Source organism: Dipodomys merriami, unplaced genomic scaffold, assembly GCF_024711535.1.
Source record: "Dipodomys merriami isolate MVZ:Mamm:240054 unplaced genomic scaffold, mDipMer1.0.p SCAF_91, whole genome shotgun sequence".
Taxonomy (NCBI): Eukaryota; Metazoa; Chordata; class Mammalia; order Rodentia; family Heteromyidae; genus Dipodomys; species Dipodomys merriami.
The window spans coordinates 497,401-523,525 of NW_027206524.1; the positions used below are offsets into that span (position 1 = coordinate 497,401).

A 26,125-nucleotide genomic window follows, 5' to 3' on the forward strand; every position below is an offset into this window, starting at 1 on the left:
AGAATGTATAAAAACAAGTAGGGAATGAACATTAAGTACAGAAGTGAAAATAGAAAGAGGAAAAATAGAAATCATGACTGAATCCGCATAATTTCCAGCTCTAAACTGAAGTTTCAACTGACTGCCTATAAGCTTCTTTCTGTTCCAAATTCCAACGGAGATTTTATGAAGTAAACTGCATGAGCAATCACCAATTCAGGTGCAATGGAGCACTCATGAAGAAAGATTCACAGAGACCACTGTACTTTGAGTGCCATAATTCACACTATAACTACTACTCAGATCTATTGCCCTTTCAAGCAGATTTCAGGGCATCCCATCTTCATAATGAACCCGGCTGACTTAAATGATTCCATGACACAGAGACAGTTCACGGCACCAGATGATAATCTAAAGGGAAAGAAAATGTTTCCTACTGAAGAGAAAAAAGGTCAGAGGAAAAAAACTGGATTAAAACGTCCAGGGAAGCAGTTTGTGCACTGTTCTGAATGGGGTTCATTTGATGAACAGTTGCATGTACCAATTTACCACAGCAGCTATTGGTGAAAGAGGAAGGAATAAAAAAATTAAAGAAAGATATGTTGCCGGGCGCTGGTGGCTCAGGCCTGTAATCCTAGCTACTCAGGAAGCTGAGATCTGAGGATCGCAGTTCAAAGCCAGCCCGGGCAGGAGAGACGGTGAGACTCCTATCTCAAATAAACCACCAGAAAACGGGAAGTGGCGCTGTAGCTCAAGTGGTAGAGCGCTTGCCTTGAGCTGAAGAGCTGAGGGACAGTGCCCAGGCCCAGAGTTCAAGCCCCACGACCGACCAAAAAAAAAAAAAAAAGATATGTTAAAATTACTCAAAACTATACAGAAGCAAATTAAAAGAGCCAGTATTATTCCTCTTCTTTTTCCTACTTTTATTGAAAAGAGGGGGAAAAAGTCACACTGAACTAGGTGGCAGGGTTGAAGTATCACATATTCCTCACACCAACACCACAAAGTCTAACTGGCCCAGAAGGACCTTTTTAGATGTGTGTGTCTAATTACAATCCCAAAGGGAAGCCTATCTTGCATTTAAGACCTGAGAAGCCAAGAAGCCAGTCCTGTCTCAGGTTTGCAGCTCTTTTTTCTAGAATGACTGAAACGGAAACAAATCTAACACCACTGAGTTTGATATAATCCACACCACACTTGAAGAGTAAGTTAAGCAAATACGTGGGAGGGATCTCGACTTGAAACCCGAGTAAAGGAGGTGGTAATATAATCTGATTGAGTTTTGGGGTCTCGGGTCGTTTTCTCACGTCTCCAAGGCAAATAAGGGCAAAGACCATTTTCTTTTAAAACATCAGCATCAAGTCGATGCTTGCACCTGTAAATCCTAGCTACTCACAAGGCTGAGATCCCAGGACCCAGGTTCAAAGCCTGTTAGGATCCAGTGAGACCTTTTATCCCTACTCAGCCAACAAAACACGGGAAGTGAAGTTGTGGCTCAAGTGGGAGAGCGTCAGCCTTGAATGAAGAAGCTCAGAGACAGAGCCTAGGACCGGAGTTCAAACCCCAGTACCTGCACACACGCACACACACACACTTACTTCAGCATCTGCTTTTCCGTATGAGCTGTGCTCTAGGAACTGCTATCCTGTCCCCCTGGCTAGCTCTGGCTTCCGAGGCCGCCCCGTTCTCCCACATATTTTCACCCGGCTCCACTTGGCTCCCCCACCCCACTACTTCGGCTCCCGCCTCAGGTCCCGCCCCAGGGCTTACCACTCGGACCCCACCCGCCGCGGGACCTCCCCCTCCAACCCGACCTCGGCATCCGACGTGGCTTCCCCTCCGAACTCGTCCCAGGCCCCCTTCGACCCCACGCCCCGTCCCCACGCCGCCCCCTGCACCGCTCCGCCGACCCTCCCAGCCTTCCTTCCATTCCGGGGGGGGGGGGTCCCCACACCACACCCCACGCCCCCCTCCAGGGCAAAGCCCCAAGCTCTGCTCCCCACCCCCCCCTCAGAACCTGCTTCCTGCACTTCGTTCACACCCGCTACACGCATAAACTGCACCCGGAGCTAATTCTCAAGTTTTACCCTACGGCCTTCTCACCTGGCCACGGTTCCTTCAGAATCCGCTGCTCTCGCTTGGCCATCCGTTCAGATGGCGCACCCAACCCTGGCAACGGCCGGGTCCCACCTCCCAGGTCGCTTCACATTGGTTGACTCTGAGCCAAGAGGACGCTTCCGGAGGGCGATAGGATTACAGCGCTGTCTGTCAAATCGGGAGGCGTGGACCCAGCGGCGCTCCCACTTCTTAATTGGGCGATACAGCTATCACTAAAGCGTTAGAAGCGGGACTTAGAGCTCTCACCGAGCTGTCATAGGTGGGTGCATGAGAGTGAAGAGCGCGGAAAGAACGTGCTGAGAGGAGTTCGGTTGAGCGCTGAGGAGTGACGTGTCCGTCTGCGGACCGGAAGGAGACGCGTGGGGAGGCGTGGCCAGTTTGCCCTAGACACGTGACCAGAAGCGGAAATTACTCGGAGAAACTGACCAACGTCCAAATCCGTAACTGCGGGTACTGATGACTGCTGGTGGGCCAGTTTTTAAGGTACACGGACCTGATAAAAGCTTAAAGGGGAGGAGGAAAGGGTGCCCTGCCTGTTCTCAGTGAGAACCCATACACTTCCTAGTCCCAGTTTGCTCAGGATTTGCCTAATTTGCTGAAGAAACGCCTTAAAATCAAACAAAAACGTATGCTCAGATAATTGCTATAAAGCGATCCCTGACAAATTTCACGAGGCATTTGCCTTAAGTAATCCGTGGCTCTGAGGAAGCGTGCCTAGGCCTCAAAGGGTTGTTAGGGGTGCGCTGGAAGAACCGGCACTGTATGGCTGGACATCCAGCAGTGGACCAAGGGGCTGCCCCGCCCTGCTCTGCCAGAGCTGGGCGGCCTGTAGCTCACGCCAGACATCCTAGGTTGAGAGCTGACAAAGGTTCAAAGCCAGCCCGGGCAGGAAAGTCTGAGACTCTTTTCTGGCTCATGCCTGTAAACCCCAGCTACTTGGAAGGCTGAGGCAAGAAAACAAGTCGGAAACTAGCTTGACAACTTACTTAAACCTTGTCACAAAACATAAAAGGGCTGGGTTGTATCTCAATAGTAGAGCACTTGAATAGCAAGCACATGAGACCCAGAACGGGGGTGTGGGGGGGCGGGGGGGGGGGGCGGGAGGGTGTTACTATGTGACTAATTAGATAACTAGCATCCTTTCTAAAACTTGGAAAAGTGAGTTCAAATAAAGCATTTGCTCTTCAGTTCCAAGCTGAAGAAATACTGAGGTCTTTTTCAACTCATCCCCATAACTACCAGGAAATAGTTCTCTACGGTACCGGTACCATCAAAAGACTAGAGGCACTGGGATATGGTGGCATTCTTAAAATGGAGGCTAACCAGGACTACCTAGCAAGACCCTGTCTCAACCAAAAAAAAAAAAAAAAAAAAAAAAAGCAAAAACCCTCAAAAGACTAATTGTCATGCAGCATTTAGAAATGCTGGTAGTAAAACATTTTTTACAATTTTTCTTTTAGTGGTACTAGAGTTTAAACTCTGCTCCATACTCCCGCTGCTTTGCTGTTCAGCTGATGCTCTACCACTGGAGTGTGCTATTTTGCTGACTATTTTGGAGGGAATTTCCCAGACTCCTCAGCTCATGTGGCCTTAAACCTTGATCACCTGATTTCAGCCTCCTGAGTAGCCAGGATTATAGATAGATATGAACCACTACCACCCTACTCAGTCTTTTACAATTTTTTGTACAGTTTTAAACAGGGCTTATTTTCAAGGTATCCATGTGTGTGTCTGTGTGTCAGTAGTGAGACTTTAACTCAGAATCTTACGAGGCTGGTGCTCTACCATTTGAGCCACATCTCCACATCTGGCTTTTTTGCTGTTTAGTTGGATAGTCTCTTATATTTGAGTGCCCAATGTCTTCAAACCTCAATCCTCAGCTGTCACCTAGCAATACAAGTGTGAGCCACCCTCCCACCCCCAGCTCCAAGATGCCCACTATTAAAAATCTCCCCTAGCTGGGCATGGTGATTCACATGTAATCGCAGCACACAGGAGGTGGAGGCTTGGAGAGTATAAATTCAAGGGCAGTCTAGGCAACATAGGTAGTTCTAGGGAAGCCTGGGCTATGAGATCCTGGCTTAAAAACTAAATATAAATCCTATCATCCACATAAACACTTCAAATTTAGATGAAAGTTACTAGCAATAATTTTGAATTCCTATTTTGTTTTAGGAATAGGAAATAGAACAGTAAACCTGCTAAAATTGTTTATTGTTTTGGGAAGGAAGGAAGAAGTGGTGAGAGTGATTGAAATACTTCTAAACATGTAGAAGTTAAACAATGAAATCCTCTCATGTATAATCTAAGCTTAAGAAAAAATAAAGGTTTCTGTAAAACTGGATGCCTAATCTCTCTTCCTAAAACTTAACAATTATATGCTCAGTACACTGAAACTTAGGATCCTTCTCCCTCCCTAAATACAAAATGTAGGTGTACATACACACTGAAAGAATTCAGCAACCCCAAGTCTGTCATAAGACATATGATTATAATCATGTAACAAAAACATTCTCACAGAACTCTTCCCAGAGTGCATCTCTCAAAATTATAATCCAAGACAAAGTCTTGTGCTCTATGAATACATAAATCTTGAGGTCATGATTTGCAAATTCAACCATTACACACTTGTGGGAAACCAGCTCACATTTAATTGTGACATTTAAAAATTGTACAAGTTTTTGACATCTGCTCTCCCACCCCATATTTAGTCTTCTAAAATGACAGGAAAACATCACCAGTCACAGGCTTAATGGGTTTAATAAGTTTACCTCTTCAGTTCCTATTTGCAGCACCCATAATCCTTTGAAATACCAGTCGACCTGGCAGTGGCCAACAGTAAATTTCCATTCTCCAGAGGAAAAGTTCAGTTTCTCTGAGCATTCTGTGTTGCAGTGGCACTTGTCCAGAATTGGTACCTCCCCATAGTTGGGGAACGTTAAATGTACCAGTGAATAAAAGCTTTTCCCCTTCAAGGGGAAGAAAGAAAGGTATTCCTCAAAACAGCTAATCTGCCTATGAGGTCTTTCCTTCTGTCCCATCTCTTCAGGCTCTTTTATCTTTTTTTTTTTTTTTTTTGCAGTAGAGCAAGAGAGACCAAAACCTAACCTGAGTTACAAGAAACAAGACAGTGATGGCTATAAAGGAAGTATCTAGGAGCAACTGAGATGCTCCTATACCTCCCCCACATCCAATTTATGTGCTTCACAGAAAACAACAAAAATAACAAATCCACAAAATACAACAGCTAGAATTACAAAATCCATTCATCCAAGGGTGCTGGAAGGAGAGGTGGGAGGGTAAATGGCACAGACAGGAAAATGAAGTAGTCAAACCATCCAGGCACAGGGGCTGCAAATGCTAGAAAAGAGCTGTGGTCCTTTCAGACTCACGATGGTGGTAAAAATCCACATACTGGTGTCAAGATTCTGCCTTATGTGCACCAGAGACAAAAATTCAAACTCCACAAACAGAAGAGACTATGCAGAGGGCCCTTGGCAGAGTGGGTCCTGCCTTCCCTGGCAGGGGGAGGAGAACAGAGAAAAGAGCTGCCACAGCTTCCATCCAATCCCACCCATCCCTTCTGAACAGCAGGTGACTCAGTGGCCTGCAGCAGCCTTCAGTTTGGCGGGAGATGGATGCGGTGAAGGAAATTTCTCTGCAGAGGTTGAGCTGCTCAGGGCAGATTGCAGGTAGACTGTCTTGTGGAAGAGTCTGTTGCTTAAGAAGACCACCAAGGAGAAGAGGCGCAACTGGAAAAGGCTAAGGGCAAGAAAACCAACTTGTTAGCTCCATAGCTGATGACAATTAGTGTTTCAATTATGTCATGGCTCATTTGACTACATTAACTCTGTGACTACACTGGAAAAAAAGCAACTGAAATTTGATAAGGAAACACAGATAGCAGACATGGGAAATGGACTGAACAGGCAACTAAAGAATACACCAAAGGGTTGAGAATGTGGCTTTGTGGTAGAGTACTTGCCTAGCATGCATGAAGCCTTGGTTTCATTCCTCAATACTACATAAAAAGAAAAAGCCTGAAATGGTGCTGTGGCTCAACTGGGAGAGTGCTAGCCTTGAGCAAAAAGAAGCTCAGGGGGACTGGGAAGGCAGCTCAGTGGTACAGTGCTTGACTTGCATGCATGAGGCATGGGTTCGATTCCTCAGCACCACATAAGCAGAAAAAGCTGGAAGTGGTGCTGTGGCTCAAGTGGTAGAGTGCTTGACTTGAGCTGAAGAGCTGAGGGACAGCGCCCAGGCCCAGAGTTCAGGCCCCACAATCAACAAAAAAAAAGTCTCACAGAATAATTTCCTGCCCAGATTGGCTTTCAACCGCAATCCTCTGATCTCAGCCTCCTGAGTAGCTAGGATTACAGGCATGAGCCACCAGCACCCAACTCAATAATATTTTTAAGAATATGGGGCTGGGGCCGGGCGCGGTTCAAAGCCAGCCTGGGCAGGAAAGTCTGTGAAACTCTAATCTCCAATAAACCACCAGAAAACCAGAAGTGGCGCTGGAGCTCAAGTGGTAGAGCACTAGCCTTGAGCTGAAGAGCTGAGGGACAGAGTTCAGGCCCAGAGTTCAAGCCCCACAACCAACCAACCAAAAAAAAAAAAAACAAGAATATGGGGCTGAGAAGGTAGCTCAGTGGTACAGCGCTTGCTTTGTATGCATGAGTCCCTGGGTTCGATTCCTCCGCACCACATAAGCAAAAAGAAAAAAATTGTGAAGTGGCACTGTGGCTCAAGTGGTAGAGCGCTAGCCTTGAGCTGGAGAGGGGAGGGACAGCACCCAGGCCCAGAGTTCAGGCCCCACAACTGGACCCCCCCCCCAAAAAAAAAGAATATATATAATAAGCCAGGTGCTGGTGGCTCACGCCTGTAATCCTAGCTACTCAGGAGGCTGAGATCTGAGGATCACAATTCAAAGCCAGCCTGGCAAGAAAGTCCATGAGACTCTTGCCTCCAATTAATCACCAGAAAACCAGAAGTGGCCTGTGGCTCAAAGCTGTAGAGCACTAGCCTTGATCTGAAGAGCTCAGGGACAGTGCCCAGGCCCAGAGTTCAAGCCCCACAACTGACCAAAAAAAAAAAAAAGCATAATAGGCCAAGCTGGTGATGCACATCTGCACATCTGTAATCCCAGTATTGAGTTCAAGGCTCCCCAATAAGGAGAAATATATATAATTGTATATTTATGCAAAAAGTTTGAGATACATCACGTCTGAGATATATCTCAGACGTTTCTATTTGTATTTTTTTATGCAATGTAAGAAGAAATCGCTTTAAAAACAAAAACCACACATACACACAGAAGTCTTACTGACACAATTGCAGTGTTACTGATACTTACTATGCTTTTCCAGGGGTCTTTGCTTCATTGGCGCTGATAATGAATAAAGGAAAGAGGATAGAGAAGAGGCAGCCACTGTTAAAAAAACAAAAAGAAAAACAGTCATTTTCCTATCAGCTGTAATTTTGGAGAAGATATTAGAAGCCCAAAGGTCTTTTATCTATAGTGCAAACACCCTGATTTGATGAAATATTAAAATATAAAACTTTTTTTTTCTTAATCAGCACTGGCATTTGAACTCAGGGCCTTCTGCTTGCTAGACAGATGTTGTATTACTTGAACAATTTATCTGGTTCACAAACACAGCTTTTGAAAAGGACAGACTTTCCTAAGCACTGAATACATTTAACATTGCTCCAAGATACAACATAGAAGAATAATGAATTTTGAAGGTCAGACAGACTAGATTTTAATGCTGACCAATGTCACTGACCATTAAAAAGAAAAGCCTTTACATATCATATCTGCTAACAGACAAGCAAATAAAAGATGCTTGCTGTGACTTTTGTCAGTTGTGGGGCTTGAACTCGGCCTGGGCACTGTCCCTCAGCTCTTCAGCTCAAGGCTAGTGAACTCTGGGCCAGGGCACTGTCCCTCAGCTCTTCAGCTCAAGGTTAGCACCCTACCACTTGAGCCACAGCACCACTTCCAGCTTTTTCTGTTTCTGTGGTGCTGAGGAATCGAACCCAGGGCCTCATGCATGTGAGGCAAGCACTCTACCACTGAGCCACCTTCCCAGCCTTCTGTACTGTGACATTTTAACCTTACTAGATCCTTTCAAATCTCTCTAGCCAGGTTACCTAATAATGTATGAGGACTGCATTGCTGTGAGGAAAGCCAAGGGCAAACCAAATCCAAAGTAGTAAGGCCAGTTCCGTTCTATGTTTGACAATCGCTGGTGCATTTCAATTCCTAAAACAAGAAAGTCAGTAAAATTAGGCTACAAATTTTATTCTAGTCAATCACAAGAGATAAATTATCTGAGACCTAGGTACATGTCTGCCATTGAGGACTACAGCTTAAATAGAATTATGCAAATCTGATATAAAGCTCTCAATTTCAAGGTTGAAATTGAGTCTTAGCACCAATACCCTTGTCAGGACTAGTCTAGAACAAGCAAAAAGAATGTCCTCTAGTGGAAATCAGTTCACTTCTTTTACTCACTGCCACATGAATATAACAATGTCAAAACTTCAAACTGGTGTAGAACGGGATTACAATTTAACATGTCCATTAGGAGTGGCTTCTTGATCAGTCACTCCATCATTTTCCCTCACATCCTCTCTGCTCCTTACCAAAGTCTAAATATATTGTCATCTATTTAATTTCAAACAATTTATACTTATTTACTATATTGCTGACAAAGCTATCTTATGATTCAGACACATTACATTAACCACAAACATAATTCTACATAGCCATTTCTCCAGCCTCATAGTTAAGGGTTAAATTCACGAAAGCAAATATAAGTTCCCCTTTGCCAACAAAGCTAATTCCTTTTAAAGATGATTTGTCAAGCATCTGAAATGCTACTTAGCAGCATTTCCTAACGGCTTCAACAGTCTGAGTTCTTTAAATGGACTTACCTTTATTGAACCAACGATATTCAAAGCAGTACAGTGAGTAGAGAAGGGACATATGCAGCAGACTAACCAGCTGACCAACAAGATGAATGGGAAAGAGACTCACAAACATCCCCTGAAGAACAAATATGGCAAATCTTAATTCCAAAGCTCCAGAGACCTAACACACTAATTTGCCCAGACCCCCAATCATTACTGCCTATACAGACAGCTTCTGAGCTGCTTCGTGCATTTCTAAATTGGAGGAATGGAGAATACTCAGTATGATGGGAAAAATTAAATTGATTCATGCTGCTTATAATTTTACAGTTACTTAAGTTCCTTGGTTTTTCTGTAAAAAAAATTATATATATGTGTGTGTATGTATCTCAGAACCTTCCACAAGGAATAAATGTATAAATGTAAATGCCTATGTTTGTGAAGTTGAGCTGAGCTGTTTTTTTTTTTTTAATTTCCCCCACAAGTCTACAGAGCCAACCTCACCTGAATAAGGAAGAGAGCCTGAAGCAAAAGGTTGAAAAGCATATCAGCAATGATTTTGCTGACACTAGGGAATGGATGAGGCTTCCTCCCTGATACCTCAAATGCCAGGTCAGCTATATCCTGAAACAGAAAGTAGGGCACCAAATATGAATTAAATAGCCTCAATATCCATTCCCAAATCTAAGGCCACTGCTCTACTACTAAAACTGCCAATTAAGAAAATCCCCCCTCGGGCTGGGAAGGTGGCTCAGTGGTAGAGCGCTTGCCTTGCATGCATGAGGCCCTGGGTTTGATTCCTTAGCACCACATAAGCAGGGGGAAAAAAAAGCCAGAAGTGGCGCTGTGGCTCAAGTGGTAGAGCACTATCCTTGAGGTGAAAAGCTGAGGGACAATGCCCAGGCCCAGAGTTCAGGCCCCACCACGGGACCCAAAAAAGAAAAAGAAAATCCCCCATACATCTAGCAATAAAATGCTTCAGTGATTGCGGATAATTCCATTATATTAAAGCACAAAGATCGCACACTGGCTGTTTGGGCCAAGAAGTTAAGCCTGAGATATATAATAGGGCCCTATATGGCCACTACATTCACACATTGAAACTTGTCACCTGCCAACCAACCATGTTGTAGGACCCAGGCTCCATTCTGCCCTTGGACCTACTTGAAACCAAATGGCATTCACAACTTTGCTAAGCACAAACAGGGGGAGCACCCAAAGAGCACTGAAGATTGATGTGAGGAAGAACTCCAGCCATGACCAAACATCTCCATGTAGTGATGGATCACCTAGGGAAAGGGAACAAGAATTACTAGTTTAGGCAAATAGAAAACAAGAAGAATAAATACAGAACTACTTGTGACGATACCTTTTTCCCCTACATAACTGTTTCTTGCCAGTGTATATTAAACCTAGTTTCCAACAAGACTTTGTTCATAGACACACCACAATTCCAGAGTAACTACAAATATGTGCTGTTTATCTGGAAACCTGCTTACAAGGTGGCTGAGATGCCCCAGTGATTAGCACTGCACAATTAGCAGAAAACCACTTGGGTTTAAATCCCAGCTCTGCCATTTGCTAATGGTCTAACCGTAGTAACCAATTTCCATTTCCTCATGTATAACATGAACAGAAGAACACCTATTTCAAAGGGCTATTGAGAAGTCTGAAAATTCCTGGTACACAGGAAATGTTCAATAAACTGATGAGAACTAGAAAATCTTCAATCTCAATCCCCAGAGGTTGGCAAGGAGCTAATATGCACTTACCAATAATTCGGGCTGTTACTGACTGAAGCACAGGGATAAAGACTCGATAAAACAAGAGAAGACTGAACTAAAGGGGGGGAAAAGCAATAAGATAAATGTCAAAACCCTTCTTTAAAACAATTTCAAGTTGCAGTTTTATGATTTTATAGATGGGGTGGTTCTTAAAAAATAACCACTTTTTTTTTAACTCAAGGCCTCACACTTGCTAGGCATATGATGCACCACTGTAATCATGTTCCCAGTCCCCAGATCTACTTATTTTCCCAGTAGTCCAGCCAAGTGGTGCAAAGTTAATGCTATCAAACAGTGAAATCTGCAAAGCTTAGAAGAACATTTCAAATATTATTCAAGTAAAAAATCATCATATACTGAATGTATAATAACATTGACCAATTAAATCCTAAATATGAAAACATCTGTAATATGTTTAAACTAAAACAAATTGAATGACACTGATCCCAAGTCAAAGGAAATATTTTCCTATTCTTCAAAGGACCCAAATTTTATTAAAAAACAGTGCTATTCTAATTAATTGTTGATAACTTCTGAAGAAGTTTCCAGAATAACCAATTCTAGTTAACCACTATGATTAGAAGCAAATAGAACCTTCGCTCTTATCCAGCCATATCTGTGCTCTCTTTTGATCCCTATAGATCTTATAATCAAAATGTCTAGAAAGTACAAAGAGAAATTGCTATCTAGATTAACACCTAGACACCATAACTGAGTGACCAATAGGTCATTTTAAAAAATTGGATAGTATATATTCAGGAATATCCCTAAGTTCTTTCTTGAATGAGAATAAAATCACTAGAGGTACACAGAGCCTGAGTTATAATCTTAAGTGTACATAAGCAACTAAAAGCTGTCTTCATAGCAACACTCTGAAGACACTTAACAAGGCAACTGGAATTTGATGGGAAAGAACTCACCCAGAACACTCCGCCATTCCAAGCACAGCACTGGAAAATTCTACTAACGATGCGTGGCTCACTGGAAAAGACCATACATATTTAGTGTATCAGAAATCTGGAGTATTTCCTAATTATCACCCAGTAGCTGTCCATTTTAAACCTTTTTATTAATGCCATATTATTTTTGAGTACCTAATGTTCTCCCAATGTTCAATGAAAAGGCTAAAAAACACTTGATTCAGCTTTTATTTTCCAACTATTTTCTGAAATTAAAATAAGTTGAAATCTATCAGATTAACACACCACATAAACTTTCTTACAAACACTCATCATTTTTTCTGGTCCTCTGCTTGCATTCTGATTTTTTTTTTAAACATATTAACATGATGAGCAAGGGTCCTAGTTTTCAGTAATGTGACTGGGGAATCACCTATAACATTTTTGTAAGAGAAAACAACAAATCATGTAAGGAATTTACACTAAGGACCAGTTACCTCCTATGCCCCTCCTGGGAAATTGGCTGCCTTGGGACTATACTCCTTACCTCTCTTGTTTCCGCTCTATACTCTGGGTTCTCCTCTGGGCCAGGACACTACTTGCCCTTCTTCGCCGTTGTTCTTCTCTCTTTTGTTGGATTCGAGCATCTAGCTTTGAGATGGTACAAATACCCCAGATGGAGTCTTTGATTCCCTATATACAAGGATTTTTTTTGGTTAATTTTTTCTTCCTGGTCAAGGATATTTTTGAAGAACAGAGATTATGAGTCTGAAACTTTCCAAAGTTATACACAAGAATGTGAAGTCACAATGGAAACCATGGTATTGTTCTCTAGAGCTTAAAGAGCCTTTTTATTTTTTCCCCCAATTCTGTGATCACAATCAGGATTTCATGCATTCTAGGCAAGTGTTCTACCACAGAGCTATGCCCTAAGCCTTTGATTTTTATTATATATTCATTCATTCATGTTGTACACAGGTCCTAGGGTTTGAACTCAGGGCCTGGGTACCGTCCCTGAGCTTTTTTTCTGGCACTCTACAACTTGAGCCACAGCTCCACTTCCTGCTTTTTGTTTTGTTTTGTTTTGCCAGTCCTGGGGCTTGAACTCAGGGCTTGGGTATTGTACCTGAGCTTCTTTCACTAAAGGTTAGCACTCTACCATTTGAGCCATAGCACCACTTCTGGCTTTTCCTGTTTATGTGGTACTGAGGAATTGAACCCAAGGCTTCATGCATGCTAGGCAAGCACTCTACCACTAAGCCACATTCCCAGCCCTCAACTTCCTGCTTTTTGGTGGGTAACTGGAGATTAACCACTAAAAGTCTCATGGGCTTCCCTGCCCAGCTGTCTTCCAATCAGGAGCCAGTATTGAGTAGCTAGTATTACAGACATAAGTCACTGGTACCCAGCTAATTTTCTGCTTAATTTTAAAAGTATTTCTACAAAAAAAAAAAAAAAAAGATTCCTAACTTGCAGACAAGTTGCAGGTTTAATGGGGAAATTTCAAATATCTTTCCCCAGTTTATTATCTTGTCACACTAAGTTTTTTCTAAATTGTTTGAAATGCTTGTTTTCTGTTTTTCAGTTTGTATGTCCAAAGAACAATTTTTTTGTTATTTTTTATTTTTTGGGCCATGAGGTCATGGGGCTTGAACTCTGGGTTTGGGCGCTGTCCCTCAGCTCTTCAGCTCAAGGCAAGCCCTCTACCGCTTGTGGTTTATTGGAGCTAGGAGTCTCACGGACTTTCCTGCCCGGGCTGGCTTTGAACCACGATCCTCTAATCTCAACCTCCTGAGTAGCTAGGATTACAGGCGTGAGCCACCAGTGCCCGGCTCAAAGAACAATTTTTTACATAACCATAAGATAAACTATCAGTTCAAGAAATTTAATACTAAAATACTTTGAAGTTTTCATTTCAATTTCTCCACTCATCTCAGTCATGCATACTGTGGCATTTTACCTAGTTTAGTCCACAGCAGAGGTAGTGAGCATGCTAGACAGTATTCACAGACATGAGTATGCACTCCAGGTATCACATCAAGAACACACAGTAAGCTGGGTATAAATTCTAGCACTGGAGAAACGGAGGCAGGAGAATCCTAACTTTGAGGCTAGCCTGAGCTACATAATAGGACTCAAAACAAAACAACAACAACAAAAAAAAACAAGTTGGGCACGGTGGCTCATGCCTGTAATCCTAGCTACTCAGGACACAGATCTGAGGATCATGGTTCAAAGCCAGCCCATGCAAGAAAGTCTGAGACCTGTATTGCCAATTCATCACAGAAAAAGCCAGAAGTAGTACTATATAGCTCAAGTGGTAGAGTGCCAGCCTTGAGCAACAGAAGCTCAGGGACAGTGTCCAGGCCCAGAGTATAAGCCCCAGCAGGCTCATGTGTGTGTGTGTGCGCACGCACACGCACGCGCACGCGCGCACGCGCACACACACACACGCGCGCGCGCGCACGCGCACACACACACACACACACACACACACACACACACACACACACACACACACACACACACACACACACACACACACACACACACACACACACACACACACACACACACACACACACACACACACACACACACGGAAAAAGAAAAAGAACAGCTGGGCACCGGTGGCTCATGCCTGTAGTCCTTGTTACTCAGGAGGCTGAGATCTGAGGATTGCAGTTTAAAGCCAGCCCAGTCAGGAAAATCTGCTAAGACAATTATCTCCATATAACCACCAGAAAACCAGAAGTAGAGCTGTGGCTCCAAGAGGTAGAGCACTAGCCTTGAGCAGAAAAGCTCAGGGACAGTGCCCAGGCCAATACACACATACATACATACATACACACATACACACACCAAAACAACAACAAAAACAAAAACAGTGGCACAGTATCTGTTGCACTTGTAATGATGACTACCAATGACTGCCCATTTTCTTTTGCCAATTTATTTTACTATGGCAATTAATAAGCAATGTGAGGAAATTTCCAATTAAAATTTCCAGCACTTGGGGGCTGGGAAGGTGGCTCAGTGGTCGCTTGCCTTGCATGCATGAGGCCCTGGGTTCGATTCCTCAGCACCACATAAACAAAAAGAAAAAAGCCGGAAGTGGCGCTGTGGCTCAAGTGGTAGAGTGCTAGCCTTGAGCTGAAGAGCTGAGGGATAGCGCTCAGACCCAGAGTTTAGGCCCCACGACCGGACCGAAAAAAAAAAAAAAAGAAGAATGGTTGAGTCTATAAAGATGATAGTGGCAACTGCCAACTATATTTGAAGAACTCTAGGTTACTAATAGAGCTGTAAACACAAAAATTCAAGGAACTGCATTTACTTAGCTATCTGATCAGTCACCCACTCATCTACCCAACCAACCTCATATTGACTCATGTTCAGTGAACTAAACATTAGTCCCATGGAAGCACTCAATAAACTTACAACTGAACAAAAAAAATACAAGACCCAAAAATTGCATTACAGTTTAATAAGTGCCACAACACATTTATATCCAAAGCAGAATGGTAGCCTTGTAGTAGTCAGCTTCATGAAAGGCAAAATATGGCAAAGAAAGGAATGGCCAAACTAGATTTAAGGATGGCTTTCTTACTGCCTGCTATTAGTCAAAATAAATTTTAGAAATAATAGCCAAGAAGGCTGGGCAAGGTGCCCGACATTTACAGATTCAGCTACTCAGAAGGCAGCGATCAAAGAAAGTTGCCATTCAAAGACAATCCAAGCAAAAAAGTTAAGACTCCTCAATCAACAAGTCAGGACTAGTGGTACATACCTGATATCCCAGTGCTTGACAGCCCACCTACACAGGAGGACAGAGGTGGAAGGATCACCACCCAAGGTCAGCCTTAGGCAAAAAGCAAAACCTTACCCAGAAAAATAACTGAAAGTAAAAAGGGCTGGAGATTTGGTTCAAGTGATTGTGAGCTAGTTGTCTAGTAAACCCAGGGCCATGAGTTCAAACTCCAGTGCCATCAACAAAGAAAAAGAAGGAAAAGCATTAGTAGGTAGGAGACCGACAAGTGGCCACATTAATATACAGCCTTCTAAGAAGAGCATAAGTTGTCAGCGTGCAACTGACCTGTTTCGTCTTAATAACTTTGGTCTTAATTTAATTTTAACTTTATCTTTGGTTTGATTTAATTTGTGATAAGGTCTCACTACACAGGGGAGGCTAGACTTATTCTCACTACTTATGATTCTCCTGTCTCCAGCCTCTGTACTGGGATTACAGGAATGTACCACCATACCTACCTCAAAATATAAAGGTAAATTTAAAAAATAGGTAAATAAGGCTCTGGAGCCAAGCTGACCAGGATCCCAATACTAGAGGTATACTATAGACAGATCTCCCAAGCTCCTGTAAGATACAGGATAATTCCCATATCCTGAGTACTGTGGACTAAAATGTAAAGAACCCAATAAATATGATAAAAATTCCAAAGATGGAAGTGGAGCTATGGCTCAAGTAGTAGAGTGCTCGCCTTGCACTTAAGAGAGCAGGGACGGCGCCCAAGCCCAGAGTTCAAGCCCCACGATCAACCAAAAAAGGAAAAGAAAAATCCAAAGACTTTGAAGGACTTCCTAATTAGTTCCTTCATTTGAAAGGTCAAGAAGGCTTGAACTCAGGGACTCATCAGCTTATACGCAGCTTTTTTACTCAAAGTTGGCTTTTGTTTTTTTTGCTGGTTTACTGGAGATTAAGAGTCCCATGGACTTTTCTGCATAGGCTGGCTTCCAACTTCAATCCTCAGATCTCAGCTTCCTGATATCTAGGGTTACAGGTGTGAGCCATCAGAACCCAGTTAAGAAATAATTTTCTGGACAAATTATACTCACCCTGCCAAGGTCCTGGAGAAAGGTTTTGACACTGTCAGCCATCTCCTCACCACCCAGACTATCAGCTACACAGAAGAGAGAGAAGTACTTCAAAATCTTTCATCATGAAGGACCTGGAAACAGATGGGAGTATAATAGAAGAAAAAATTATTTTAATGGTAAGTCACTTCAGACACATTTTTTTTTTTTTTGGTCAGTCCTGAGGCCTGAACTCTGGGCCTAGGCACTGTCCCTCAGCTCTTTAGCTAAAGGTTAGCACTCTACCACTTGAGCCACAGCGCCACTTCTAGCTTTTTTCTGCTTATGTGATGTTGAGGAATTGAACCCAGGGCCTCATGCATGCAAGGCAAGCACTCTACCACTGAGCCATCTTCCCAGCCCATTTTGCTTGTTTTCTGTTGTTTCCCTAGCATGGGGTTTGAACTCAGAGCCTGGAACTCTCACTCAACTTTCTTATTCATAGCTGGTGCCATATTTGAGTCAAACCTTCAGCCTAGCATTTTATTGGTTAACTGAAAATGAAGTCTTACACACTTTGCTGCCCCTGATGGCTTCAAACCAGTCCTCCAGGTCTCAGCCTCCTGTGTAGCTACAATTATACGATACTGGGGACTGCCTATTTGTTTTGAGACTGTCTCAGTATGTTGCCCAGCCTGGTGCCCAAAACTCCTAGGCTCATCTGATCCTTCTGCCTCAATCTCCTGGAAAAACTGGGGAAGGTAGGCCTATAGGCACATTTATTTTTTCACTTTTGTTTTTTACAACAATACACCAATCTTTCACTAAATGTGCTCTTGGTCTAGTGGTCCCCTCTGTGATTTAACATCCTAACTATCCCTCATATATTCTAAGTACTTTTGAGGACCTGAAATAGGTGATAGTAATATTTCAATATTACTTGAACACATTTTATGCTTACCTATACACACTCAAACATTTTAATGAAATGTAAGAGCAAGATAAAAGTTCTTCAAAAAATTACTTAATATGCACTCATTTATTTATGTGTTTATTGCCAGTACTGGGTCTTGAACTCAGGGCCTCTTGCTCTCACTTGACTTTTTCACTCAAAGCTGGTACTCTACAAGCAACTTTTTGCTGATTATTGGCTAAGAGTCTCTTGGATTTGTCTGCCCAGACACTCTGAACCTCGATCCTCAGATCTCAGCCTCCTGAGTATCTATGACTATAGGCAAAATAGTGAATTTTTAAAGGAGGCCAAGGCTGGAAGAATAACTCAATGATAGAGTCAATACTTAGTATGCATAAGGCCCTGGGACTGATGGCCCCTGTAAGGAGGTGGAAGGAGACACAAATGCACACAAACAGTAGAACTTCCAAAAAGGTTCAAATATGTAAGTTGTTTTTGTTTGTATTGGGAAAGGGAGGTAGGTACTAGGTTTCAGCTAGGCAGGTACTCTCACTGCTTGAACTCTACCTCCAGCCCTTTTCTGTTCCAGTTATTTTGGAAACAGGGTTTTGTCTTTTGCCTTGACTGGCCTGGACCTCAACAGATGTATTCCACTAAGCCCAGTTATAGGTTGAAATAAGGTAGCCTTTTTGTATAGGTTGGCTCCAAAACACAATCCCCATCAGCTTTCAAAACAGTAGGACTTTCTCAAATTTTTATTTCTCATGTGAATGGGAAATCTAGACTCTAAAATTAAGAACCTGAAAGTTCAAGTGTATAAATCTTCCTAAAATATTAGTCTCATTTAATTCCTTTAAAGTGAGTTCTAAATAAGGCGTAAGTGGCTTATGCCAACAATCCTAGCTTCTCAGGAGGCTGAGATCTGAGGCTCACAGTTTGAAACCAGCCAGGACAAGAAAGTCTGTGAGACACTTATCTCCAACTAGCCACCCAAAAGTGGGAAGTGGAGCTGTAGCTTAAGTGGTAGAGTGCCAGCCTTGAGCAGAAAAACTAAGACAGCATCCATACCCTTAGTTTAAGCCTCAGTACTAGCACATACACCTAAGTGAATATTTTTAAGTGAATGCAAATTCCACTGGCAGGTATTTTTTAATAACTAAACTACAAGATGTTCAACTTAGGAGACATTACCTTAATATCCTGACACCCTCATAGGCCATTTGTATAAACCTCAAACTTCCGTTGACCTTTAACCAATTAACCAAACAGCACCTCCATTACCCAACTGAAAGAATGCCACTCCAAACTGGAAAAGCAGGGAGTGCAGGAGACAGAAGGCAACCTGCATTAACACCCTCTGCTCTATAGCTCAAATCCCATCCAGCTATGTTCACCAAGTGGAGAGTTTCTATGTTGAGAAACATCTGTTAATACCCCCACTCTTGCCTCCTAAAAACAAACACCTCAGAGTTATGATAATCACAAGAGGACAGGTATATACACTGTTCTGAAAGTTGCACTGAAGGCAGACCAGAGACAGAATAGTAAGTGTCCTATGATAAGCAAGAGACTAATTTCAAGGACTATGATTAGCAGAAATCCACCCCCTTTTTTTTTTAAACCAGATACTTGGCCATCTACAAATTAGGGCATTAAAAGTTTTCACACACTGTTGAGCATAGAATGCCTAATAGAAAACAAAAACTTAACGACTCTGTATAAATACAATCCCACACTAAAGAAGAGACAACTTGGGGCTGGGAAGGTGGCTCAGTGGTAGAGAGCTTGCCTTGCATGCTAGAGGCCCTGGGTTCGATTCCTTAGCACCACATAAGCAAAAAAGAAAAAGCTGGCCGGGCGCTGGTGGCTCACGCCTGTAATCCTAGCTACTCAGGAGGCTGAGATCTGAGGATCGCGGTTCAAAGCCAGCCCGGGCAGGAAAGACTGTGAGACTCCTATCTCCAATAAACCACCAGAAAACCGGAAGTGGCGCTGTAGCTCAAGTGGTAGAGCGCTCGCCTTGAGCTGAAGAGCTGAGGGACAGCGCCCAGGCCCAGAGTTCAAGCCCCACGACCGACCAAAAAAAAAAAAAAAGAAGTTCAAATTATGGGCTGGGAAGGTGGCTCAGTGGTAGAGCGCTTGCCTTGCATGCATGAGGCCCTGGGTTCGATTCCTCAGCACCACATAAGCAGAAAAAGCCAGAAAGGGCACTGTGGCTCAAGTGGTAGAGCGCTAGCCTTGAGCTGAAGAGCTGAGGGATAGCGCCCAGGCCCAGAGTTCAAGCCCCACGACTGGCAAAAAAAAAAAAAAAAGAAAAAGAAAAAGCTGGAAGTGGCTCTGTGGCTCAAGTGGTAGAGCGCTAGCCTTGAGCTGAAGAGCTGAGGGACAGCGCCCAGGCCCAGAGTTAGGCCCCACGACCACGACCGGACCCAAAAAAAAAAAAAAAGAGACAACTTCTGGGCTGGGAATGTGGCTTAGTGGTAGAGTGCTTGTCTAGCATGTATGAAGTCCTGGGTTCCATTCTTCTGTACCACATAAACAAAAAAGCCAACAGAGGTCCTATGGCTCAAAAGCAAGTCAGGGACAGTGCCCAGGCCCTGAGTTCAAGCCCAGGGACAGGCAGGAAAAAAGAAAAAGAAAAAAGGAGGAAGAGGAGGAGGATCCCACAGGGCACTGGCAGGGCCTAAAACATGTCTACCTCAGTCCACAATGACTGTTTTATTTGAATCTTAACCTGATAATACCTGGCTTCTGCATGTACCTACCTGCAGGGTGCCTACTGACCAGCAGTACCCTTTGAAGAGCAAGTCACTTCAACTTTATACTGCGATTTTAACAGCTTCGTGCAGGACTACTTAGCACAAATTATTATTCAGTTTGACGAATAGTGGGGGCTTGGATTAAAAACAATTTGCTTTTAATCTGATTCACAACACTGTACAGGTTGAAAACCTTCAGTTTCCGAAGTTAAAGGACTTATCCAAAGTCACAGCAAGCAACACGCAGCCACAACAAATTTAAGAACCCTGCGGTTCTAACCCTCGAGCCGGGGCTTTTTTGTCCTTCTTAAGCTTAGCACTGAGGACTTTCGTTTACCCCGAGCATCCCATGTACAAATAGCGTAACCTTTTCTTAAGCCTTAAAATACAGCCATGAGATTGCTGAGAGTCCCTACGTGCAAGATTAAGCATCTCCCAAGGCACGGCCCCGAGCTTTCCATTCCTAAGCCACTAAGTCCAAGCCTTGGAAAGCAAGAACCTGGCGTGCCCCATCCAGGTGCGGAGATGGTAAACATCCTCCCTCTCACCTGGGCTCCACCGACCGCCCCCCGAATCGCGGGCTGAGCTGGGACCCCGTCTTCCCCACAGCTCTCGGGCAACGGGCTGAACACTGGTCTCCCTTTCCAACACCTGGCTCCCCTCGGGCCACAGGAGCGGCTGAGATCGCCGCGCCGCGCCGCACCTGGGAGGGAGGAGGCCCGCCACCGCCGCGACCCCCGCCGCGGCCCGGCCGGCTCCGCGGCCCTCCCCACCCGGGCCCCCGTCCTGCCACGGTCCCCGGCCCGGCTCCCCGGGCCTCGTCGCCCAGGACCGCTCCTGTCACGGCCCCCGGCCCGGCTCCCCGGCCCTCCCCGCCGGCGTCCCTTCCTGTCAGTCCCCGGCCCGGCTCCCCGGCCCTCCCCGCCCGGACCCCTTCCCGCCACGGCCCTCCCCGCAAATCTCCCAGACCCATTCTCCGGCCCTGCCTGTCCTCACACGCCCTCGCGGCCCCCCGCCGCCCGGGATCCACGGCGCGACCGTCCCGAGGCCCGGCTCACCGCACCCCACACCTACCCCCGCAGCCTCGCCGCCGCGGATCCGGCCCCGGCGCTCGTCCTCCCCGGGGGACCCGCTCGGCTCCCCTCCGCGCCCGGCCGGCCGCCCGCTCCGCCGGGGCGCTCCCAGGGCCGGGGCCGCTGCGCCCGCACTGGGCATGCCCGGGCCGCACGGGGACGCTGGGAAGTCAGGCGGGCACCCAGCCGGGCCGCCGGCGGGGGCGGGACCGGATGGAAGGGGGCGGAGCCCGTCGAGGAGGGGAGGGGCCTGAGAGTGAGGGCGGGACCGAGGAGCCTGGGAAATGTAGTTGGCTCTGAGCGAACCGGGGCTGGGGGTTTCGGCTCCCGGCTCCGCCTGATGGCGGCGCTGAACGCATTTCCCGCCTCCTTTCGTGCTTCCAGGTAATCAATTTCTCCTCCGGCTGGTTGCTTTCCTCCGAACTCTCCCCTCTCTCCCCTACCCGGCACTTACCGCCACAGTGATGCTGGACTTTGTAAAATCGTAATTACGAGGCCCTTTGACAGGAAAACAGGAAAATAGGGGTCACCGTGATTATTTGAAGTCTTCGTAGTTAACAACTTCTGAGCAATGCTGAGTTTAGGTCGTTTGACTCCCGTCCAATCTGGCTGCACCAGGTGTGAGTTCTGGTGACAATAAAAGGAAGTAGACAATCCTAGCTACTTAGGAGGTAGAGAGGAGGAGCCAGATTCAAAACCAGCCCCCAGGCTGCGCCCTACTGAGATCCTTATCTCCAATTAACCTACCAAAAGCTGGAAGTGGAGGTGTGGCTCAAGTGGTAAAGCCCTGCCCTGAGTAAAGATCACTATTTTCCTCTACACCCTTCTGGTTCAGTTGTATTGAAGAGAAGCCAATTTCTTGACATGAAACTCTTTTTTTTTTTTTTTTGGTCCGGTCGTGGGGCCTGAACTCTGGGCCTGAGCGCTGTCCCTCAGCTCTTCAGCTCAAGGCTAGCACTCTACCACTTGAGCCACAGCGCCACTTCCGGCTTTTTTCTTTTTGCTTATGTGGTGCTGAGGAATCGAACCCAGGGCCTCAGGCATGCAAGGCAAGTGCTCTACCACTGAGCCACCTTCCCAGCCCCGACATGAAACTCTTAAGGAAAGCAAATTTTTACCCCTACCCCGAAATAACAGATTATCACAAGAAAAAAAATACAATAGTTTTTGTGGGACAAAGGCCCCCCTGAAGAGATGAAAGGACTGTAGCTGTTCAGTAGAGCATGTCTAACATGTGTACATGTGAAGCCCCCTCCCCCAGCACCCAAGCATGCAACCCTTAAAAATAGAAAGGAAACAAAAACCAAAACCTAAGTTATTTTGTGGTATATTGAGCAAAAAGAGGCAAGTACCAATAGGGGGAAGGTGGCTCATGCCTGTAATTCTAGTTACTCAAGAGGCTGAGATCTAAGGATCAACAGTTTTGAAGCCAGCCAGAGCAGGAAAGTCCATGAGACTCTTATCTCCAATCAACCACCAAAAAAGCCAGAAGGAGCTATGGCTCAAAAGTGGTAGAGCAGGGCACCGGTGGCTCACACCTGTAATCCTATCTACTCAGGAGGATGAGATCTGAGGATTGCGGTTCAAAGCCAGCCTGTTCTGGCTTATTGCCAATAAACCACTCAGAAAACCAGAAGTGGTGCTGTGGCTCAAGTGGCAGAGCGCTAGCCTTGAGCTGAAGAGCTGAGGGACAGCGCTCAGGCCCAGAGTTCAAACCCTACAACCGACAAAAAAAAAAAGTGATAGAGTACTAGCTTTCAGCACCAAAACTCAGGGACAGTACTCATGCCCTGAGTTCAAGCCCTCAGACCCACACACAGGAAAAAAGGCAATTATGTCAAAGTGGGGTAGCTAAAGAAAATGACTATTTGCATGTATATAGAAACTGTTTTACATGTTTGTAGGTATTTGTCAACTTTCTGTTCTTGTTTCTGTTCTAGTTAAAGACAATTCCTTGCTTTCAGGGAGAAAAAGAGAAGGGTAAGGATACTCTTCCCATTTGCTGGTACTAGACCTTGAACTCAGGGCCTAGGCCCTCCCATCCCCAAGTGGTGCTCTACCATTTAAATCTCATACCTTATTTGTGTTTTTTTGTTTTTGTTTTTGTTTCTAGAACCTTGATCTTCAGATCTCAGCATCTTGAGTAGCTAAGCTTACAGGTATAAGCCACCAGCCCCTGGTTTCTCTCTGGTTTTATGATTCAATGAATCTGCATTTCTTAACTTCCAGACTAGATTCTTCCAGGGAGAAATTATCATAATTTACTAAACATCTACTGTGTGCCAGGCCTTTCATATTAGTTATTTCACAAACTTTAAAAAATTGCTAGCTGGGAACCGGTGGCTCACGCCTGTAATCCTAGCTACTCAGGAGGCTGAGATGTGAGGATCGAGGTTCAAAGCCAGCCTGGGCAGGAAAGACCATGAGACTCCTATCTCCAATAACCCACCAGAAAACTGGAAGTGGCGCTGTAGCTCAAGTGGTAGAGCGCTTGCCTTGAGCTGAAGAGCTGAGGGACAGCGCCCAGGCCCAGAGTTCAAGCTTCCTGACTGACAAAAAAAAAAAAAATTGCTATAATTGATTTTTTAAATCCATGATAGCTAATATCTTGTCTTTTTCTTTGCCATACCCACCCTCTTTTCTAGAGCACCACAGGGCTATCAACACTAAAATAGTACTCCTCTGACTTTAATATGAAAGTGATTCATGTGGAGACCTTGCTCAATAGACATTCTGATTCAGTTGATCTGGGGTAAGGGCCAAGATTCTGTAGTTCTAACAAATTCCCAAAAGATTCCAATAAACATTTGCTGAATGTCCATTATCTATCTTGGCTAGGTGTTTGGAACTCAAGATGGCTTTCAACTACCTTCCTTCCAATGGGAAAGCAAACCAAGTAAAGAAAGAGACAAAACAAAACCTTGAGTGACAATGAAGTTAGCACAAAGGAGAGAAGAGGGAGTTCTATGCTGAGGAAACAATACAAACAAAAAATACCTAGCAATTTAGAGCACTACAATTTGTTTTGCATAATTGAAACTTGGAATTAAGAGAGAACTGGCAAAAGATATACTTCCTATTAACTGCCAGGCCCAGTTCACCAGGCTCTTTTCAACTAATAGGATTTAGTGGTAAGTGGTAAGCAAGACAGACAAGATATCTGCTTGACTGGAGTTCAGCTCCAAGAAGGATGATCAGATAAAGTAAGATAGAATAACTTAAAGTTGGACAAAACAGCCAGCTGCTGGTGGCTCGTGCCTGTACTTCTAGCTACTCAGGAGGCTGAGAACTGAGACTTGATTGTGGTTCAAAGTCAGCCCAGGCAGGAAAGCCCTCAAGACTCTTCAATTAACCATCAGAAAACCAGAAGAAGAAAGAAGAGAGAAGGAAGAGGAGGAGGAGGAAGAGGAAGAAGAGGAAAAGTGGAAGTGGAGCTGTGGCTCAAAGTCCTAGAGCACTAGCCTTGAGCACAAAAACTCATGGACAGTACCCAGGCCTTGAGTTCAAGCCCCATGACTGTGTGTGTGTAAGTGTGTGTGTGTGTGTGTGTGTGTGTGTGAGAGAGAGAGAGAGAGAGAGAGAGAGAGAGAGAGAGAGAGACAGAGAAACAGAGAGAAACAGAGACGAGACACAGAGGCACAGAGAGAGACAGAGAGACACACAGAGAGACAGAGAGAATATAAGATAATTTTCAATAGTGAAAAATGTTGAAAAATAAAACATGGCTAACCAAGTGGTTGCTATTGGCTACCAGAAAAGTAGGAAGAGAAAGCATGTTTGAGCAGCTAATTTTGTGTTGAGATCTGAATGAATGTAAAAATCTGGGAATAGAAGGCAGATATAAGCTTATAAACCTCAAGACAAAAACTTCCATGGTATATAGCAGGCACAGAAACAAAGACAATGTAGTTTCAAATACGACCCAGTCAAGTTAGGCATCCTCCTTTTCTCCCACATCTAATCACCAAGTAGTTTTGATCCCATAACCTGAAAAGAAAATAAGAAGCTAGACACTGGTTGCTCACACCTGTAATCCTAGCAACTCAAGAAGCTAAAATCTAATCAGAGGGAAACAGATGAAAAAATACAGCAGAGGGGCACATCAGCAGCCCTGGACATTGATACAAGTGAACTAAGCAACTCAAGAGCAGCAATGGGAGGGAGAGAATGAGAGAGAAAGAGGGAACAACTTACACTAAGCAAAAGGAAAGAAATGTACATATCACCCGATTTGGAAAAAATAGTTGTATTGTCAAAGTTTGTAGAGTTCACAATCTTTTAGACCATGATAATGACAATAAGCCTTGTGAAGGTTAACATCTATTTGTGACTTTAGCTAAATATCACTATCCCACAATACTGTGAAACTTATCACTTAATCTCAATAAAGAATTTTTTTTAAACTAAAACCTGGAAGATCTTGGTTCAAAGTCAGCCCAGGCAAAAAGTTTGAGAGACTTTACCTCCAAATGCTGGGCTGGAGATGTGATTTGCAGCCAGATGTGAGCAAGAAAGCTTATTGAGACCTCAAGATCCTAATTTCAAGCCCTGGTAACAGAAAATAAATAAATAAACAAAGCCTGCGCCAATGACTCACGCCTGTAATCCTAGCTACTCAGGAGGCTGAGATTTGAGGATCAAGGTTCAAAGCCAGCCCAAGCAGGAAAAGTCCATGAAACTCTTATCTCCAATAAACCTCTCAGAAAACCGAAAGTGGTGTTGTGGCTTGAGTGGTAGAGCGATCCCCTTGAGCTAAAGAGCTGAGGAATAGCGCCTACGCCCAGAGTTCAAGCCCCATGACCAACAATAAATAATAAATAAATAAATGTGAAGTTTATCCCATGTGTTTGCCTTTAATTAATTAATTAATTTA

At 44.4% G+C, this 26,125-nt stretch overlaps 2 protein-coding genes and 1 long non-coding RNA gene across 7 annotated transcripts in view; 1 reads left to right on the forward strand and 2 right to left on the reverse strand.

Annotated features, from left to right (window-relative positions):
- Nucleotides 1-2,182, reverse strand: part of LOC138821336 (dolichyl-diphosphooligosaccharide--protein glycosyltransferase subunit STT3A) — a 29,312-nt gene extending 27,130 nt beyond the window's left edge. Inside the window, exon 1 of one of the 2 annotated variants that reach the window (XM_070013484.1) lies at nt 2,083-2,182. The gene's annotated coding sequence lies outside the window, so the exon portion shown is untranslated. Of the gene's footprint in view, nt 1-1,577; nt 1,599-2,082 lie in introns of those variants that run through there. The other variant, XM_070013485.1, reaches the window with a different exon arrangement.
- A 2,108-nt stretch (nt 2,183-4,290) lies between these two features.
- On the reverse strand, nt 4,291-21,876 carry LOC138821333 (etoposide-induced protein 2.4 homolog). Of its 3 annotated transcripts, none has more exons than XM_070013481.1 (11): nt 21,707-21,876; nt 16,550-16,614; nt 12,246-12,391; nt 11,720-11,780; nt 10,788-10,854; nt 10,180-10,304; nt 9,520-9,639; nt 9,040-9,151; nt 8,254-8,365; nt 7,454-7,528; nt 4,291-5,859 (listed from the first exon to the last, which is right to left on the reverse strand). In XM_070013481.1, the coding sequence occupies exons 2-11, from the start codon at nt 16,589-16,591 to the stop codon at nt 5,697-5,699; spliced, it is 1,023 nt and encodes a 340-aa protein (XP_069869582.1). In that variant the 5' UTR covers nt 16,592-16,614; nt 21,707-21,876; the 3' UTR covers nt 4,291-5,696. The 3 variants fall into 3 exon arrangements, with proteins under 3 accessions (XP_069869582.1, XP_069869581.1, XP_069869580.1); XM_070013480.1 differs by having other exon boundaries at nt 16,550-16,662; XM_070013479.1 differs by lacking the exon at nt 21,707-21,876 and adding an exon at nt 21,254-21,341 and having other exon boundaries at nt 16,550-16,662.
- On the forward strand, nt 21,552-26,079 carry LOC138821334 (uncharacterized). 2 transcript variants are annotated; one of them, XR_011370134.1, is made up of 5 exons: nt 21,552-21,636; nt 23,193-23,232; nt 23,366-23,411; nt 23,898-24,004; nt 24,091-26,079. It is a non-coding gene; the product is annotated as an uncharacterized lncRNA (long non-coding RNA). The 2 variants fall into 2 exon arrangements; XR_011370135.1 differs by lacking the exon at nt 23,366-23,411.
- Nucleotides 26,080-26,125: the final 46 nt, after the last annotated feature.